Genomic DNA, 19,449 nt, shown 5'->3' on the forward strand with positions numbered 1-19,449 from the left:
ACACAAGTACATTACAATTGTGCAAAAACCAGAATTTAAAATTTTTTGAGGGCGTTCTCCTCAGCAAATGTTATAACATGGCTTTAAGGTCCGTTCATACTACGCCGCAATTGCGTTGCGATGGTTTGCGGTGCGATGCCGCATCGCAGTGTACTGAAAAATACTGCATTGCGATATCGCAATAAAGTTAAATACATTTTAACTTGGAAATGCGACGAGTTTCGGTGAGTTGCACGGCAAAAAGTAATCGATATATCGGCAACGCTCCGCAGTGCTCGGTGATCGTAACGCAGTTGCGGCGTAGTATGAACGGATCTTTAGTTACTGGTTCACGTTTGCTTTTCACACATTGATTTTGTGTTGTGATCATTTTGATCGTGGTTCCGAACAGAGATATCGTGAACCAGTTGACCTGACAACGATCGATTTTTAAGTCATACTACAACGGCGAATAACGCAATGAAATGAAGCCCTCCTCTGAGTTGTTTTTAACAATTTTTAAAGCCTTAATATTTTCAAATGTTTCTATGACGCTTACATGCTTATGCTTAAATGAAAAGTTGCCATTTTAACGATTCAATTGTGCCTGTTACACTGTGTGCTTTATTGATTGGCCCGTGGTGCTTGTATGCAATAGAACGACGCTTTCCCATTGAAAATCGTTTAAATTGCAACTTTTGATTTTGGGTTTGAGGCTTTGGAGGCGCATATCTTGGTCAATTCTTGTTCGATTTTCACGAACAGGGTGTCAAATGAGACAACAAAGTCTAATTAACAAAATGTATATTTCAGAATAATCCAAAATTGTCAGGTTGTTGAACAACAAAGATGACTACAACTGACGAGTTTGTTTTTGTGCTTGGTGTATATTTACTACAAGAACAATAATCAGTTTAAACTACATTTTATTTTATGATATTTACTAATAAACTACTACTTATTATAGAATTTTCATATTGCAAATTATAATTAACATTGTATGATTGTCATGATGCAACATTTGAAGTTCTTTTCTGAAAATTCTATTCCCTGTACTTATATGACAACATACAATATACACATTGCCCTACTAGCTCACACAACATATTACTGGTCATGCTGATAATGATAGAGATTCCATACACCACCCTACGTCTTACATAAATTCACCTAGCCCCATTTCACCAAAAAGAAATGTTCAAAAAGAAAACTAGAATGAAAGAGGAGGGACTCGAACACATGCCACACCTACTCGCTATCGAAATACACTAATATTAGTATAATAAAATATACTATATATAATAATTTATACAGCGCCTTTCACATGTATAAAAGCGCTTCACATTTATTCCTCTGTCGTTAGAATTATCTGATAATGTCAGCTGCCATAATGCCCAAAGGGGTGCCCATATACCTTTGGGTTGCGCTCTATGGACAATATTTCTAACAGCTCCTCATTTCATCACTGGCTTTAGAGAGGGGCAAGTGAGATTAAGTGCCTTGTCCAAGTGCACATCACGATTGTACCGCTGCGCCACCGTGCCCCATAATACCATATTGCCTTTTGCCACTCGACCACCCTTTTCATGGGATCATCTAGAAATTTGAAGGTTTAGGAAATACGTGTCTTTCTCTCTGGTCATGGTCTTGCTCCGCCGTTTTCTTATTTCCATAGCTTCCTGCCATTCTCTAGACTTTTTGTTATGCTTCCGCCCAAGTCTCTTGGATTCTTCCCAGTCTTGTCATAATTTTTATTTTCCGTTGAAAGGCAAAAACGTGATGACGTCACATGCGAAATCCTATTGAAATCCCATTAGACAAGCATCAAATTGAGCTAAATTGCATGCCATCATCTAGCAATAAATTTTACTTTCTTAGACTTTAAATTTCATCATGTTGATGCAAGTCACAAGCAATAAATCAAGAACGGCACTGCACAGTATGCCGACGCGTATACACCATCACCACAGAGCTCATGATATATTCACAATAAGCGTACAAGGGACTTCAAATAGGGACGCAAACCTTTATATTATTATTTCAAAATTGTTGCTAAATCGAGCAACTTTTAACCCTGGAACTACGAAGGGAGGGGGGGGGGTAGCACCAAGGGGGTGACACTAAATTCACGGTTGTTCTATTAGGAACGCAAAACCTATGAAAAATTCCGCTGGTTTACTAGCTAGAAAGTGAGGCCAGTTATCGATCCGTTATGAATAATTCATGTTCGACCCCTTGGATCATGTTAATTGATATTGGCAAATAACAACGTTGTTAGTTTTGCGAACTTTGCCTGTTAAATGAGAGTATAGCGCGCCCCCAATACATCTGGGCACAAACCAGGCGAAAACGATCCAGTTTAATGAAATGGCGGACGGGTATTCCCATCAGGCACCAGTGATGTTTTTTCAAAGAAAGTCTACTAATTTGATATGAAATGATATTTTGCAATAGCAAAGTCAAAATTAGGACTTGCTGTCAATAATATGAAGGAAATATGTGACAGAGGCAAGGTGTGAAATACAAGTAGTATTTGAAGTTACGATAACCTTTGATACCCGAACTGACCTTCCATCATGGCGCTCTATTCGTCTTATGTATTTCTATTATGCTCTCAAGTAAAATAAAATACCAATCTGCACTAAGCAGACAGAATGTTACTTGGCTCCCAGCATGAATTATTGCTTTTATACGGAGGTAAAGAAATGCACAGTGTATGTGCAAGCCGTGCAACAATACTCCAAATATTTATGGTGAATCTGAATAGTGGTCACATGTTGACATATCATGTGTTCGGGAAATCACGTGGCAACATTTTAAGATTTCAGGCTTGTTTACTAGATAATTGCCATTGTACTCTTTATTATTTATCTTTGTTAATTAATATATATTTTAAATGCTGATAAATCGTGGTTGACTGCCCATGATATCTGTTAAATTCAATGTTTTATGAATATAATTCTACCACGCAGAGGGGGTCACATAGCAGAATTTCACACCACCTGCTAGATTTCGAAGCTCTGCTCTTCAAATTCATGTGAATTTCAAAGTTTATACACTTAATATATTTTTAATACACTTAAAATATGATTCTTATTTTTTGTTATAACCAACTGGTACCCGAAATATACTAGCTTAATACCTTAATATATACAGAAAGGTGATTATCAGCCTTCACTCAGCAATTTGACATGCCCGGCATAATGCAGCCATTCTCCGTCTGGATAACATGACTGTCGCCCTCAATACGTCTGGGCACAAATTTAAATAACAATACGCTATTTACATATCAATGCGGCCTCATGCTAATTAAAGCTGCCCCATCCAGGAGTTCATCTATGGTAGCACCCCTAAGATTTTTTATCCGTCATAAAAAAAACCGCTCGCGTTTACGCCCAAACAACCTAAGCTAATCGTAGATACATCTTTTGCGCTCATTTTAGTGATAAAAGTTTTATCCCAGGACCTTACCCAGGGGCGGGCCCAGGGGTAGGACCGGCCATCGAATATGACTATAAAGGGGTGGGAGGGGGAGGGGATGAGGCCCAATGATTTTCATTTCGCTCATGTGAAATAATTCCAAAAGCTACTGACTTTTTACTTGTTAGTTAGGGGGAAATTTTTGTAGAATTTTTAGCCGAAAATAAATTTGGTCTATTTTGTAGATAGCCAGAATTTCCCTAATTTACATTGGCGCCCTCACATTATGACGTTATAGCGACGTTTATAATTAAAAATTAGAGGGGTTGCAACCCCCCTTCGTATAGTTCGTGTTACAAAATAATGGCTCAGTAGTTCTTGGGTTTATCTTATGGCTATATATGAGAATGCGGGCGCTACTTGAATGAAGAAGAATGAAATTGAGTACGAACGTCGCGTCGTTACCCCATCAACGGACACGACTGGTCATTCTGCTGACGAAAGTTTACACAGGTCCAGCTACCAATACGTAAAAATAATATTCTGTAACATTAGGGACCGTTCACAAACACTTGTTAGGGGGGGCTGAATGCAAAAAAATTTCATCGCGAAAATTTTTTGAGGCCCTCTCTTTACAGACCTCAAAAAATTCAGAGCCCCCAGCAAAATTTGTGGTCATTTTTTTCAGGGCCCCCTTAGGAGGGTCAAAATTGTTCAGGGCCCCCCTTTTTGCATCAGCCTCCCTAACAAGTGTTTATGAACGGTCCCTTAAACAAATTTATGCAAAATGCACCAGATTTATGCAATTTGGTTACATATTTTGTCTCTGCTGAAAAATAAACGTAGACTAGAGTCAATAGAATCTGAGTACAAGCCAGTAAATATATGTTTTAATGGGTTAATTTTGGCCAATTTTATAATATGACCTTTGACCTTTGGGATCATAAATATTTTGATCATGTTTGGAATGTCATAAGAATCGATCCTATTGAATTAGAGCTTGATTGGACCGATTCTAAAATGTGCCCTTTGACCCCTATGACTTCACCCTGCGTCATTAAATGCATTTTCTTGCGCTTAAATTGTCAAAATGGTTATTACTTGAGCCCTTGGTCGCGTATGGGATCAACTTACTTGTTTTGTGTTTAGGATGTCACAAGGATTATTCCTAGTGAATTTCAGCTCAATCTGAGCCTGTTTGTAGATTTTGACCTTTGACCTTGAACTTTAACCTATGGGGTCGAGACTATCATAGATTTTCCCTACCATTAATGCTACATCACTGTAGCAATAACGGGCCATATCCGTCTTCCACAGGCTGAGATACAGCCAATTTGGCTAAATTTTAAGCATTTTATCCAGTGCTAGAAAAGACCTTAGATGACCTTTGACCCCAAATATATGACACCCCTAGTAAGCACCAGTCAATGGCCATGCATGTGTGACCTTTGGCCCCTTATCTGTGAGCACCCCATATATACAGACCAAAGTCGAGTCACATGACTTAACCATGTCCCCATCGCATGCCGTTTGTAGAAGAAGATACGATTTAAAGCGAAATCACATTTTTGGCCATTGTAGCTAGGTCAAAGGTCACAGCTAGGTCGAAGTCCGATGGAAGGTTTGGCCTAGCCCAGTGGTCATTTGGGTAAAGTATGGTTGAAATATGTCAATCCATGGTAAAGCTAGATGCAGTTAATTGGTTGCCACAAGAAAGAAGAAGGAAGAATTGGCGTATGAGACAGAACAAGCCGACTTTGTACCCGGATATATCGCTATTATGACCTGTTTTTAGGAAATTCACACAAAAGACATGCCAACTTTATATTTTAAATTAGTTATTCCTATCCATACAGTATGTTTGTCCAAGTCTGTAATGTCCATTTGCACGAAATGTCATTTTATTATCTATGCCCACAAATCCTGACGACGTGCCAGTTGTATTATGTTCTATATCGTTGGGTGTCAAGCTCGGAATGGTGACCAACACTCTTTCGGAAAACCCTGCAAGAAAAAATATATTAATGATAATAATATTTTGTCGTTTACTTACTGGCATCCCCCTCGCCCAAAACGGGAAGAGTTCAATAGGTATTCAAACATAATATAAATCAAATGTTCTCAACGATAAAACATAATCAAAGACAGAATTAAAAAGACTAGTTTGCGTCTGACGTCATGTCAATTAAACTCAGGTTCCTTTCGTTTCTGAACGCGGCAGTAAAACAGCGTACCTTATGATTAATTTTGCACCTTCAAACATACCAGCCGTCTCCAAAGTTAGGTCGTAGGAATCATTTCAACAATGCCTAGTCAAGTTAATTTTTTGTCTTGTAAAAGTAACGTAATGTTTCGCCATTTTGTGCGATTCCTTTTCGCCAATCGGCACCAGATGAATCAACCTTCCTTTTTTAGGGTCTTGGGGAGTTTGATTTTTGTAAGACGCGTCATTTTTACTGTATACGTCGTACAAGGTAAATGTACGGTTTCAGACAGTGTGTAAGCCATAGGCCTATAACATCAATTTCGTTTGCCACTCCACCCTTTGCACTATTAAAAATAAAATGTATCAATAATAGTGAAACGGTGTATCATTTGAGATTCTGTAAAGTAATATCTTAAGTTTACTCACAGTCAAATTTGTGAGGCAATTCATACGCCCTTTGGAGATTCATCATACAAATAGTATCTCCGTGTTGTACACCACTGCCTTGTATGGTACTGTCATCCTGAAGAGCTGCTGCTTTCAGTTGATCGATAAGGTGCCCATGGGTCAGGAGGTTTTTCGAACTGTTGCTTTTACTGAACTCCAGGATCGTGGAGTAAAGGTTTTCTTGCAGGATCAGATGTTGGTGCTTGACACTTTTCTTTAGATCCATAACAGTGTCATGACCGTTGGTCTTCACAGTGAAGATATGTCCTAAAAAATGTAAATTATATGTAGAATAAACAACTATTATTCCATCTTTGCTGTGTTTAACCACTCTAGTTTTGTTAACATGAGCAAATATTCTGTTAAATAAACTAACAAACTCGATCTCACCTTTCTCTGTTTGTATTTGTATGCAAGGCTGTGACACCACCTGTAGCGTATCTTCATTTTTGATACTGTAGTAAGCCAGTGATCGGTCGTCTCTAAGAGGACGTAAGTGGGACGTGGTAAAGTATGCTGATCCATGTGGCACCTGATTGAGCCTAGACTTCAAGCCTTGAAGTGTCTCTTCAAATGATGTGTCCAAAACGATGGTGTTACCTGCAAATCCAAAATAAACAATACCGGTGTCTGGTGATAATATATGGTATGTTGGATTTTAGTGAGGTTTTGATAATGTATACACCATGAATTAGGTCCATGCTCAGCGCAACAGCCTCATCCCCACACCATCCCTCACTTCATTAAAATGGAGAATTTGATATCAGCGGAGAGCCCGTATATTTCCTTTTGACCCTGTAAAAATATATATAATAGGGGGGCGCAAAGATGTTTTGTTTGAATTTGTAAACAAAATGTGTCCAAGTGAGTTAACCCATTCATTTTAAACAGTATTCATGGCGGGATTCATCAGTGGCGTACCGTGGCCGCCCCAACCCCGGGGGGCTGAAGAATTCAATTTTGCCGCCCCTTCCTCAAAAGACCGAAAAGGTTGACCCAATTTTTTTCGCGGTCGTTTGAAAAATGCTTAGTTTATCAAATTTTTCCGCCCTTTTTTATTTAATAACTCTTTTTGCCGCCCCTTCGTTTTTGCCGCCCATGTTTTTGCCGCCCCTTCTTCTTCCGCCGCCCCTTCATTTTGGCCGCCCGTTGCTTTTACCCCGGGGGCTGGCTACCCAAAGCCCCCCTCAAAATACGCGCATATTCATGGATCCGATTCAGTACTCTCCTGATTGCAGACAAGATAGTATCACAACATCAACATCTGCTGAAGACGCTGGTCGAGCAGAAATGTTCCAGGTGAACCAACAAATAATCAGTATTTCATGGGCGTTCAAATGTACATTTTTGGTTCTCACATCAAAAATTATAACTTTTGACCCATAAATTCATAAGATTCTGATGAAATTAAGTATTTACATGTATATATTAAATAAATTATTTATTAAGTTACAATAATGCATATAATTTATACAAAGAATAGTTTAAACTATGTGCTACATTTCGTTACCTAAGTAACGCGGGAAAATATGTCAACATCCATTAGAATCAACAGGCAGTAAATCCTTTTGGTGTGTTACTATGCTAACGAAACATTGTAGGTGGTGGAAACTATTTCTTTCTTGAATCATCAAAATGGGCTTTTCTGTGTTTTACCCCTCAGCCCATCTTTGACCTTTTCGCCAATAACTCCAGACTGATTGGTCGTAGGTGGGTCAAACTATAATATTTTCCGAATCCTTGTGACCTGGGGAATATTTTGGAATGGGTTTTAACAAAATCGGAACAGTTTTGAATTTTGACCCCGTGTAAACTTTGACCTTGAATTTCTCGGACTGTTATATTATTATTCAATATACCTCACAGATGTCAATATGTTAGTCATACTCATACGTACCCAACTTTACACTCATAAGCAAGTTCTATTTGACATTTAACCCACTTGCATTCATAACTCAGAAAGTAAGCACCTTACCGCAATATGACTACTACCTTTTATTCCAGGCTTTTATTTATTTATCATCTGTTTGATATAGCGATGTACACACTTGAAATGTAAAGCATACCGTTTTCAAACTTCACATGAAGTCTGATGTATTGTAGCAGTTGAATGACATCACCGTCATTTACACCATAGTCCTGGAGAATACTTCGGTCGTTTAGCTCCTTGTCTCGGTAAAATAACTTCAGAGGACCTGAAAGACCACTGGATTGCTCACTAGTTGTCTTGATGGATTGAACTGTAATTCCGTAGGGAACCTTCAACCACAGAGTCTGTTGGCCTGGATTAAGAAAGCAATAATTTAGTACAGGTACAATATTCATGCTCCACTGACCCTTAATGACAAATTTACTGCCCATTTTGATTCATGATGCGGGAAGAACAAACAAATTTGAACAAGAAAATACATAGGAGTATCACTAATAACTTTAAATTTGGGTCGATGTCTTTACCTGAAAACTGGATGACGATTTCGATTTCCCTGCACGCTTCTGCGAATTGATAAAGAAAGATAAACTAGACGATTAATATTTTATTTTATGGTGATTTGACATTGGTAGCAAAATTGAAATAATTCTGCAAATACGAAATACACAGTGGCATCTGAGATGCGTTTACAAGATATGTAAAATGTATTCATCAAAACGTGTTCGGTCGTCGTTTGTAAATAAATAGATGAAGGGGGCTCATAAACAATTTTCAAAGGACTAGCAACGCCACAAATAATAAAGAAGATTTCCCGAAAGAGCTGTTGTCCGAAAGGACCAGGGAGAGATGTGTCTGTGATTATGGTGATTTGAATCACTGGGTTGGTTTACGAAAGTCACGTTTTTGTCATCGTTGTGTCGCCCCGGTTGTTCTTCTGTAAATTCTAGATCTCAACTGCATTTTGTGTTTTCGAGTGCAGCTTCAATTCGGCTTTTACCGCTGTAAATTTTGATGTATTTTTTCTGTTACTGTCTTAAACTAACACAATAAGGAAGTCAAATGACTTTCATTTTTTCTTCAAGAAAGCGAATTACTAACCTTGAATCGTTTTCCTGTAAGCTGTGACCAATCCCACAATAACTCCTATTTCTGGTCTTGCTCTTCTATCTTCAAGCCAGCACTGACGCAACAGTCTCGCGATCTCTTCTGGACAATCGTCAGGAATTTGAGGTCTTTCCTTCTTAATGCACACTCTCCACATGACATTCTGATATTCACATCCTTTAAATGGAGTTTGTGTTGTGAATATTTCCCACACTACTATGCCATAGGAATAGATATCAGACTGTGGTGATAGATGTTGCTCTGTAAATACTTCCGGGGCAACCCATGCCCATGTGCCTTTAACCTCGGTAGTTACTGTCACGTCAGAGATTTTGGATATTCCAAAATCGGTCAGTTTTATGCTTAAATGTATTAAATGGCCAGAGTATGCAAAATGGGCAAGTGGACTACGGAGGAGTCTACTAAGCCCGCTGAATTGCCCATGTTTTCAATAAGATCGTAAAAGTTATCTACGACTGTATTACAACGTAATTCTTCAGAAGTATCTGAAAAATTGTCAATTTGAACGTCTTGGGAGAATGACTTAACAAGTGATTCAGCATCTGGGTTTCTAACAAAATCTTTCCATGCCTGTAAAGCGTGAGTGTTCCATATAAACTGATCAGGAAGCACATGAAGAGGAGTTTCTTCAGCAAAAATATCATTGTACATATAAAAAAGGACATTTGACTGTACCGATGAGGTTAAAAAAGGTCGTCTGAACCCATGAGTGACGCCATTGCTTACAGCTGGAGTACCGACGTCGGTACTCAGCTCCAGAGTACCTGGCAGGTGAGTACCCCGGGGGTGAGTACCAATGTCGGTACTCGGAGTACCTTCAAAGTACCTACGCCATGAGGTATTCGCGAGTTGCAGCCGGCTTGCTGGGCCACAAGGGTCTGGTGGCCGACGTAGTAGCAGCGCTGCTACTCTCATGAGAGCTCATGAGAATCCCGTAGTGTAACCAGTATAATACAGTTCCCTAAAAGTTAAAGTGAAAAGCTGTGAGAGATGACAAAACAGAGAAGAAAACACGCAGTATTTGATGTTTTCACACTGTGGGCATGTGGGAAACGCACGTGTTGTTTGTTTACAGCTGAGACCCCAGTATCGATTAGGTGACGTCATCAGAAAAAAGGTCTATACATTCAAATTCAAATAGTTTAACACGTTTTGCAGGTGTCCCTGGAAGAAGATGGATTGAAAAAAGTGAACAAAACTCAGATACACGTTAAGAAGCAAAATAAAATATTTTCACATCAGGGACTAAATATTTCTTAAAGTTCTTTCTTTGACCTCCTACCCAACTCAAAGGAAAAAAATCTTTGTTCTTAGTTCTGTTTAAATATGTTCACATTTAGTAAACACCTTAATTTGGGTATAAAATAGTGTAAAAATGCAAATTTGTGTAAAATTTTTCCAACGAACCCCCGACGATACGATTATTATCAATATACTCGCAATATACTTGTCTTCTTGAAGACAAAGAAATAGAAAGCTTTTGAAATGCTAATTGCACAAAAGCAATGAGCAGTATATTGACTAAAACAATAGTCTATGCTGTCTATGAATTACCTAATTTATATGCAAAATCATGCCAGTGTTTCTGATAAGGATAATGAACTGAGTGCAATGCATTCGTCAAGATAATCGCACGCGCCGTGGAGTTATTGCAAGAGCTAAATGCAATAACTCCATGGCAAGTGCAATTATCTTGACGAATGTATTTGCACGAGTACATTATCCGTCATACACTTTGAGTGTAGGCCTATTAAAACAATAGGCAATATTAATTGCTGCATTCATTATATTAGTTTTAATATTAGGAAAATATCTTACATTTTAAAAACACCGTCAGGACATTGACCAGCTACGTAGCATTTAACTGGTAAAGAAAATCAATCCCGTATAAGTTAGCTATCAATGGTATCGATTGCGCCATACGTCATACTTTAGTAACTTATTCACGCATGGTTTGTAACCAATTGACTTTATGTTGTGATCATTTAATATCGTGGTTTCGAACACAGAGAGCACTGAACCAGTTGGAAACGATCGATTTAGATGTCCGACTAGTACTACGGTGAATATCAACTGGACTTTATAGCTCTATAATTTGAACTTTAAAATCTACTTATATTAAAACACACGACATTGGGATTTAACAATTTGTTCAGTATTATCATAGGCCTTCAAACACATGTGTTTGAAGGCCTATGGTATTATAAAGCATGATCATGATATTATGCGCTAGTGTGTGTTTCCCGGGCCCGGCTATATTATTTTAGATATAGGCCTACATGTATTTCATTTGTAAAATGCTGAATATTTTGCAATGGTGTCATCTTGTATAATTATGATCCACCTGTTTTTGGCCCTTTTAATTAATAGAAGCTCGATTATTCTCATTTGATGTTTGATTTATTTGAGGTCATTAATCATAATTTATGACAATGATCTGCCCTTTGCACGAGCGATTGCCGAATAGGGTGCAACTCTACTAGTCTTATTACAAGACTGCCCTACCCCAACCCTAAACCCTAACCCTAAACTCCGCAAACGAGGACTGGACTCAAGTCTAACGAGTTGCACCCTATTCGGTAATTGTACCCTATTATAGAACACCGTTTGTAACTATACCATTTTAACACCACAGAATGTATATTCGTACTTTTTTGATGGTATATATATCGAACAGACAATTGAATACATGAATACAAAAGCCACCTAAGTCCATAGGAAGTGATTTTGAGAGAAAAACCTGTGTATCATTTTAATTCCTTCAGTTAGATTTACCTGGTCAATATGGTAAGTTTTACGTGCAAATGAGTGGATTAACCTGTATTAGGTATGACGATTAGCATTTCAGGGACTTCGTGGGGTTCATTTTAAATTTTGGACTTAGGTGGTTGTTTGAATCATATACAAAGACAACAATGTTAGAATGAGATTACCACTAGTAAGATAATACAAAATAAAGCACACAGGTATGTATAATGTTGATAAGCATTCTGCCATGTAATATAAACCACACACTTTCCTTTATTAAACCCATTTTTTGTTCAAAAGTCACTCTCTAGCAATGAATGTGTTACAAGTGGACTTTTATACATAATGGATTTCAATCAATGTGTTACAAGACTCAAATCATGGAATTGGGTGATTCTTTCATACATGCTATTTTTCACATGCTTAATAGACACAGAGAATGAATTTGAGTTGTTCTTTCATACATATGACAGGCCTATGTATAGCAACAATTTCCCATGCTTAACTCAATTTGGCCAAAGTATGGACTTAGGTGGCTTTTGTATTCATATATTCAATTATATAGTTATGTGACCTCTGTGTCGAAAGCGTCACCTAACTCTACTATATGGTTATGTGAAAGTAGTATTTCTAGTATTTGAGCGTGCACGTATTATCTAGAATCTATTGTTTAGCGTGCAGGTTTTAGATAATGCATTGTTTAGCGTGCAGGTTTATATAATTTGGGCTGTGAAGGGTAGTTCGCGAAAATAATGCACGGGAGAAGAATACATAACGATGAATAGAAACGGACACTAGAAGTGTATGTATAGAAAAAGCTGCTTAAAATCATTTAAAAATACCCAATCTCTCCCATCTGTAGTACACTTGCAGCATTTGATATTACTAATTTTGACCAATCCAAATTTAGCGAAAATTATGCAAATCATGCTATGACACAGCAGATAGGCCGCCCTCTCTTATTATAATTAATTTACATTGGCCGTGAGACATTTTCGAGAGAATAAAATCATTCGCCGGCAGATCCGCCATGAGCTGTTATGTCGTGTGGTGGTGAGCTGAATTAGGGGTTCATTCATAGGATTGAGGGCATGATCGCTGTTTATGCCCGAGGCGTGACCCGTTCATACATACCCAACATTCTTAGCAATTCAATATAGATGAAAATAATAAGGGTTTACAAGTTTAAATAACATTTCCATACCGTTATCCTTCATAAATTGGAAGAAAATGAGTAGGCCTACTTGCAGGAGCAGCTCGGCTCATGAGGTCAACGGCCGGGAGTCAACGCGTGATACGCGTCATCTTTTGCGCCCGCGTGAGATGGGCGCGGTGACATGCGCGTATACGCAACACTAGCAAATCGTGGATCGTGTTAATTGGGTTCCAACGCTGCGTGACGCAGCTTGTTTATACCCTGCGTACTGGTCATAAACGGTATTTATGACCAGCAAAAAAGAGCGCAAATCCAATCAGAAACGTCGTAATATCGTGAGTATGTATGAACGACATGTAATCGTTAGTGCACGCTGGTTCGAATCCGAACGGTTCTGATTTTTTCTCTCCCTTATTATAATGCCAGTTTGTCTGAGCTCCATTTCTTTTATCATTTTAATACTTACTAGGCGTCTATGAGTTTTTTTTGAGAAATGCCTCAATGGCGCACAACCATATTATAATACTTTTTGGTGGTATTAAGCCCAGACAAACGAGAACCTAGACCTATGACTTTGACTCGCGTAGTGAAGCCGACACTGCTTAGCAACGAATTTGACAAGGACGCATACCCGGACGCAAACAAGCAGACATGTTCGCGTCTATGGAACATGTTGCATTTGACGCGGCGATAACGGCGCAGTAATCACGCAAACGAGCGCGTCAAACATGTATGCGATATTTCTCCGCGCCTAGTAACCCCGTCAATCCGTCAATATCACCTTGGATACGGGGCTTCACCTCCCGCTGTGGTAAAGGATGGGCAGTAATAGGTCTAGGTGGTATGTCTATGGTATTAAGGGGGTACTACACCCATCACATTTTTTGTGGTTTTTTTGCATTTTGTGAAGTATGCATAATGAAGGGGCAAATCTTCTCGTTCTATTGATGGTATTGATAATAATGTAGCTTACATGCTTTTAATTGTACAAGCCAAAGAGAGGTACATGATGACCCCATCACAATTTTGATCATATTTGCAATTTCATAACTGCTAACGTGAATCGACCTACACACACTTATTTATCATCAATGGCAGACCCTAATAGTACCAAAATATTTTTTATTTTGGAAATGCATTAATTATGCACAGCTTTGAAAACACAAATATGCATCAATTTCATGTTATCAATGAAATTAAACTTATTTCCCCCCTTCCAGTTGACAATGATATGCAAAATTTGTGTTCACAAGGCAGCACATTTGTTTCAGGTTTGATAAGGTTGAAATTAAAGAACAGTCAAAACAGTCAATTTTCAGTATTAGGTGAATTTTTGCTCAGTTTTCTGAGAAAATAGAAAGCTTAAGAAATACGATTTATAATGTGAATCGGTATGTTCACAATGGTAAAACCTCAAAATTAAACTGTTGTACACACCCTAAAACATTTGTAGTAACGGTTTCGTCACTTACCTGTAGCGGGTGTGTATTCCTTCCATTTTGAGAAAATGATGTGTAAAAGCTTGTAAAATCCGTGAAAATCACTGCTCGCTTCGAAGACAAGCGAAGCCGACGAAAACACGACGCCATATTTTTATAATTGGTTTTGACCTTTGACTAAGGTTGAGCGGTACTCGATACCGCGGATTCTCTGATACCGGTACGCGTACGATACCGTACTTTACAGACATGACAGAATAGGCCTAAAGAATTATTTAATGGAACGTATTGAAAAACATATTAGAAAATTGAAAACAAATATAAACAAATATTCTAATCTCTCATTCTCTATTAGCGACTTCAGGTAGCGAATAAATTGTGTGGTAGGTCTAGACTATCTCCAACTCTAGTGTGATGCAGAATCCCGGGTGCAGAATTCACTGCTTTTATTGGAGTATAAATGATCCAGATCCAGATCTCGCAGCCCGGGCTCACAGCTAGGCCTAGGCCTACATTGTACAGTGTTTTGAATAATCCAATGGATTGTCTATGGGATATGCACTCAGCGGCACATCATGGCGGGTATTGGCGGGGCATGTACATGATAAAACATTTCAGGGTGTGTTTGTTACCCGGGGGTTTGTTATGTTATATTTATTACAATTAGGTAAAAATCTCGATTTTGAAAAATGTTACGGTACTTTAAATAACAATTGTTTTCCTAATGTAGGCCTACATGTAACGTCACAAAACACTTTTCAGCGACCTACCGTATCATTCACATTTAAAAGTGTATAGAAACTAGTTTACGCTGAGGGATGATTTCATACAATTTTTAACAATAGGATTTTTCACACATCTGAGTTTTGGTGACCTTGAGCATTGTAAAGTGGCAATGTTCGATCCCAATCAAAGTGATTGCAAATCTTTTACAAAATATTTTCAGTACAAAAAACACGGTTTAAAATATGTTAAGAAAGATTTGAAACTAGCCAATTGTAGGCCTATTGGTTTTGTTTACAATTATTTTCAACACACAAATAATTGTGTTAAGAATGTTTTAAACTTAAATTGTCAACAGAAAGAGTCAGCTGATCATCAGGTTTTATGTCTTCTTTTAACAATTTTTAACAATAGGAATTTTTCACACATCTGAGTTTTGGTGACCTTGAGCATTGTAAAGTGGCAATGTTCGATCCCAATCAAAGTGATTGCAAATCTTTTACAAAATATTTTCAGTACAAAAAACACGGTTTAAAATATGTTAAGAAAGATTTGAAACTAGCCAATTGTAGGCCTATTGGTTTTGTTTACAATTATTTTCAACACACAAATAATTGTGTTAAGAATGTTTTAAACTTAAATTGTCAACAGAAAGAGTCAGCTGATCATCAGGTTTTATGTCTTCTTTTAACAAGAGTGGAAACAAAGGAACCCGAAGAATGTGCAAAGTTATTGACTTCGGCTAGCATCTTAAATTTAAACTCTGAGTCAAAAATAAGCTTTGTTTCATTAATTAAAAAGAAAGTTGTAAAGTTGTTGTATCTTGTTGGTAAAGTGAAGTTTGCTACTGGTTTTATTATTACCTGTGTTGCGATTCGAAATCCCACAAAGAGTAAGTAAGTTCGTTATTAAATGTGGTAGGCCTCAGTACCCCCTCCCCTCCCCAACATACACATTGACTCAATTAAGGCGCGGATTCAGGTGGCTGACGGGCCCACCCCCCAAAAATAAAGAGAAGAGAAGGGGAAGAAAGGAGAAAAAGAGAAGAGAAAATGGAGGAAAGGAGGAGAGAAACTAAATTGCACGTAATTGAGTAGGCCCATGTGTAAATAACCGCACAGTCGGGACGATTGGAAGTAGGTCCTATATAGGCCTGCGATTATTTTAGGCATTGCTTGAAGGCGGGTCCTCGTCCTAAAAGCATGTGAAAATTACTGCGGGTCCGCCGATATGCAGGGCCCCTCACATTTTGCCACCAATGTCAGTATTAAGACGGACTCCATACCGACTTTAGCTTTAGTAATTGCCAATCTCAAGTTTTGCAAATTGAGTTCGGGCCCTTTTTTCTGTCAAAAAGCAATTGATTCAAATAGTAGTGTAAAAACAATGCACCGAATGGCTTCAATTCGACCTTCATTTTGCAAATTTTTCAAACTTCTCAGGGGGAACATCCCCCTCAGACTCCCCCTTGCGTAGTGGATAAACATATGATCATTTTCGCTCTTCTTCCAACATTTGCAAATTTAAGCCCTATGTTAACACAATAAGGGTACAGGCTTACAGGGAAAACTTGTCCAAGGAAGGTTTCATGGACTATCATTTAACAAATTTGCGGCTTTTTCAAACTAAACTTTTACACACTTGTACCAAAATGGTCCACCAAAACACTTCAATTTTCTTCATTTTACACTCCCCTGCGTAATCGATATACAAGTGGCCATTTTCGCTTCTTCTTTCGCCGATTTATGTTTAAAACAATTTATAGGCCTACGACAATAGGGAAACTTGTCCAAGAAAGGCTTCATGAACCGCACATTTCACAAAATTTCGGCCGCCAAACCTAAAATTTTACACTAGTAATAGTGCCAAAATTGTCCACCAAATCGCTTCAATTAGATCTTCATTTTGCACAAGTTTCTTACTTCTGAGGGGGAAACATCCTCCCTCAGACAACCTCCTGCGTCGCGCAAGCGCGCTCCGCGGCCATTTTTTTTAAAATTAAATTTAATTTTTTCTAAAATTACGCCCCCACCCCCTGACTGCTCTAGATCGACAATTGGTATCGCCCATCCCTATGGAGATTGACATCACATACCAGGCGGTGATGGAAGCGATATCGCCAATTTTGAGGTCGCCATTAGATTAACATATAATCATGAAATCGTCACAAATTCTAAATTTGTTATGTGGTGTCAAAGCAAAATTATCTTACTCTAAAACCGTCGGGGTACGACAAAGTACCCTACTGCAAGTATGATAATTTTCTATTTGTAATTGCTAACCGTGTATTTTGAATGGGGCTGTCAGTGTATCTTCGCCAGCCTCGTACGTCACGTGTTGCGCTTCCTACGCCGCCTGTCACAGACGTAAAAAGTGGATATAAGCGTCCTTACCAACCAGTCAACTTTAAGACAAATGGGTGAAAAAGGACACTTTTACGAAGTTGTTTCATAATTATTTTTATTTCACATGATCCGTGCATATATCGCCTAGCTATAAATGAAAAAATATTTTTTTAGACCAATCAAACCAATATATGGGTGTAGTACGGCCTTAAACGAATTGTTTTTTAGATATATACAAGTTTGTTAACTGAATAGATTCTTGTCAAAAATGAGTAGGTTTTTGATTTTTTAAATAAAAAATGACCAAAAAATTAAATTTGAATAGTTTGTCTTCACTAAGGGTGCTATAACAGAACCTTTTCAAATTGAAATTGACAATCATCTTGTCAAATAATGAGTTAGACATCTTTTCAATTCAAATAGTCACTTGATGAATAATAAATCGGATACTATTCATTTTGATAAGATTATCGCTTGAAAATAAACAATATATCTCATCAAAACGAGTAGTTACAGAATCAAAAATAAGTAGGGATTCTGTTCAGAAAAATGAATAGTGTGAAATTAGAGAGCAGTATGCAATATGTTCCTCCTGTAGATATTTGCTAAGTATTTTGGTTAAAAGCTGGACATAGGTTTAGATACATTGCACAGGTGTATAGGAATGTAAAATTACTTGTGTGCAAAATCTCGTGTCCTTTGTATGGTCACTGGTCACTGTCGTCACTGTGCTGACGAACGTTGCACATTTCCAGCTACCAAATTTGTCTGTTTAAGGCCCGGTCACACTGTAATTTTTTTGATTATCATTGATATAGATATTAATAGTTTGGATTATTATTGATATTGATTTTAATATTTTTGATTATTGTTGATATTGATGTTAATAATGATTTTTGGTTATTATTGATATTGAGGTTAATATTTTTGATTATTATTAATATTGAGGTTAATATTTTTGATTATTATTGATATTGATATTTTTGAGTGGATAACCAGAACGCTGTGAAGAGTGGGAAGTTGGGAACGCTTAAGGCCCGGTCACACTATGACGAATAGGGGTGAACGGCAAGCGACGTTAAGCTGCGAATTGCAATTTTGAATTTACCGTCACTCACCGTGTGATGCCGTTAGTTGTCGCTGACGAATCCGTTAGCGACCGCAGACGGCCGCAATTATTCGTCGCGTTCGTCGGCAAATTTTCAACATGTTGAAAATTTTGTGACGGCAAAAGAATCAGTTGTGATTCCGTTCAGATTTCGTTGGAGACCGCAACCCTCATTTCTTTGGCGTTTCCATACCGTGCGAAGCCGTGTCTAGTCGTTTTGAGGTCGTCACAATTTCGTTGGTAGTCGTTGGTAAACGTCACTTCGATTTCAATAGACTACCCGGCACGATGCAATTTTAAAGTTCATAAAAAAGAAAATAATATCAATAATAATCAAAAATATTAATATTTCTGATTATTATTGATATTGTTATTGATATTGATGATAATATTTTTGATCATTATTGATATATTGATATTGATATAATAGTTTGGATTATTATTAATATTGATTTTCATATATTGATTCCTATTGATGTTTATATTATTTTTTTATTATTATTATTTTTGATATGTGTAATATGTTTTATTATTATTGATATTGATATTAATATCTTTGATTATAATTGGCCTAATTGATATTGATGTTAATATTTTTGATTATTATTGATATAGATATTAAAAGTTTAGATTATTATTTATATTACTATTTTTGATTATTATTGATATTACTATTGATATTGATGTTGATATTCTTGATTATTATTGAAGTAGATATTAATAGTTTGGATTATTATTGATATTGATTTTACTATTTTTGTTTATTATTGATATGGGTTATATTTTTGATTATTATTGATATTGATGTTAATAATCCTGATTA

General features: G+C 37.4%; 2 protein-coding genes across 2 annotated transcripts in view; both read right to left on the reverse strand.

Moving 5' to 3' along the window:
• Positions 1-491: 491 nt before the first annotated feature.
• On the reverse strand, positions 492-9,443 carry LOC140153091 (uncharacterized). Its single transcript, XM_072175752.1, has 6 exons — positions 9,081-9,443; positions 8,507-8,545; positions 8,119-8,334; positions 6,443-6,652; positions 6,032-6,319; positions 492-5,403 (listed from the first exon to the last, which is right to left on the reverse strand). Exons 1-6 carry the CDS (start codon positions 9,241-9,243, stop codon positions 5,234-5,236), a joined length of 1,086 nt encoding a protein of 361 aa, XP_072031853.1. The 5' UTR covers positions 9,244-9,443; the 3' UTR covers positions 492-5,233.
• A 9,758-nt stretch (positions 9,444-19,201) lies between these two features.
• Positions 19,202-19,449, reverse strand: part of LOC140153012 (mitogen-activated protein kinase kinase kinase 21-like) — a 16,312-nt gene continuing 16,064 nt past the window's right edge. The window contains exon 7 of the mRNA XM_072175629.1: positions 19,202-19,449. This exon is cut by the window's right edge and continues 639 nt beyond it. The gene's annotated coding sequence lies outside the window, so the exon portion shown is untranslated.

Source organism: Amphiura filiformis, chromosome 1 (assembly GCF_039555335.1).
Source record: "Amphiura filiformis chromosome 1, Afil_fr2py, whole genome shotgun sequence".
In the NCBI taxonomy this organism is placed as follows: Eukaryota; Metazoa; Echinodermata; class Ophiuroidea; order Amphilepidida; family Amphiuridae; genus Amphiura; species Amphiura filiformis.

Excerpts from the sequence above, each read along its gene's own strand:
- LOC140153091 (XM_072175752.1), bottom strand. The coding sequence starts at position 9,243 with ATGTGGAGAGTGTGCATTAAGAAGGAAAGACCTCAAATTCCTGACGAT. Across the intron at positions 8,335-8,506 it reads AATCGTCATCCAGTTTTCAG|GCCAACAGACTCTGTGGTTG; the intron begins GTAAAGACATCG and ends TTCTTAATCCAG. Across the intron at positions 5,404-6,031 it reads ATTGCCTCACAAATTTGACT|GGTTTTCCGAAAGAGTGTTG; the intron begins GTGAGTAAACTT and ends TTTTTCTTGCAG.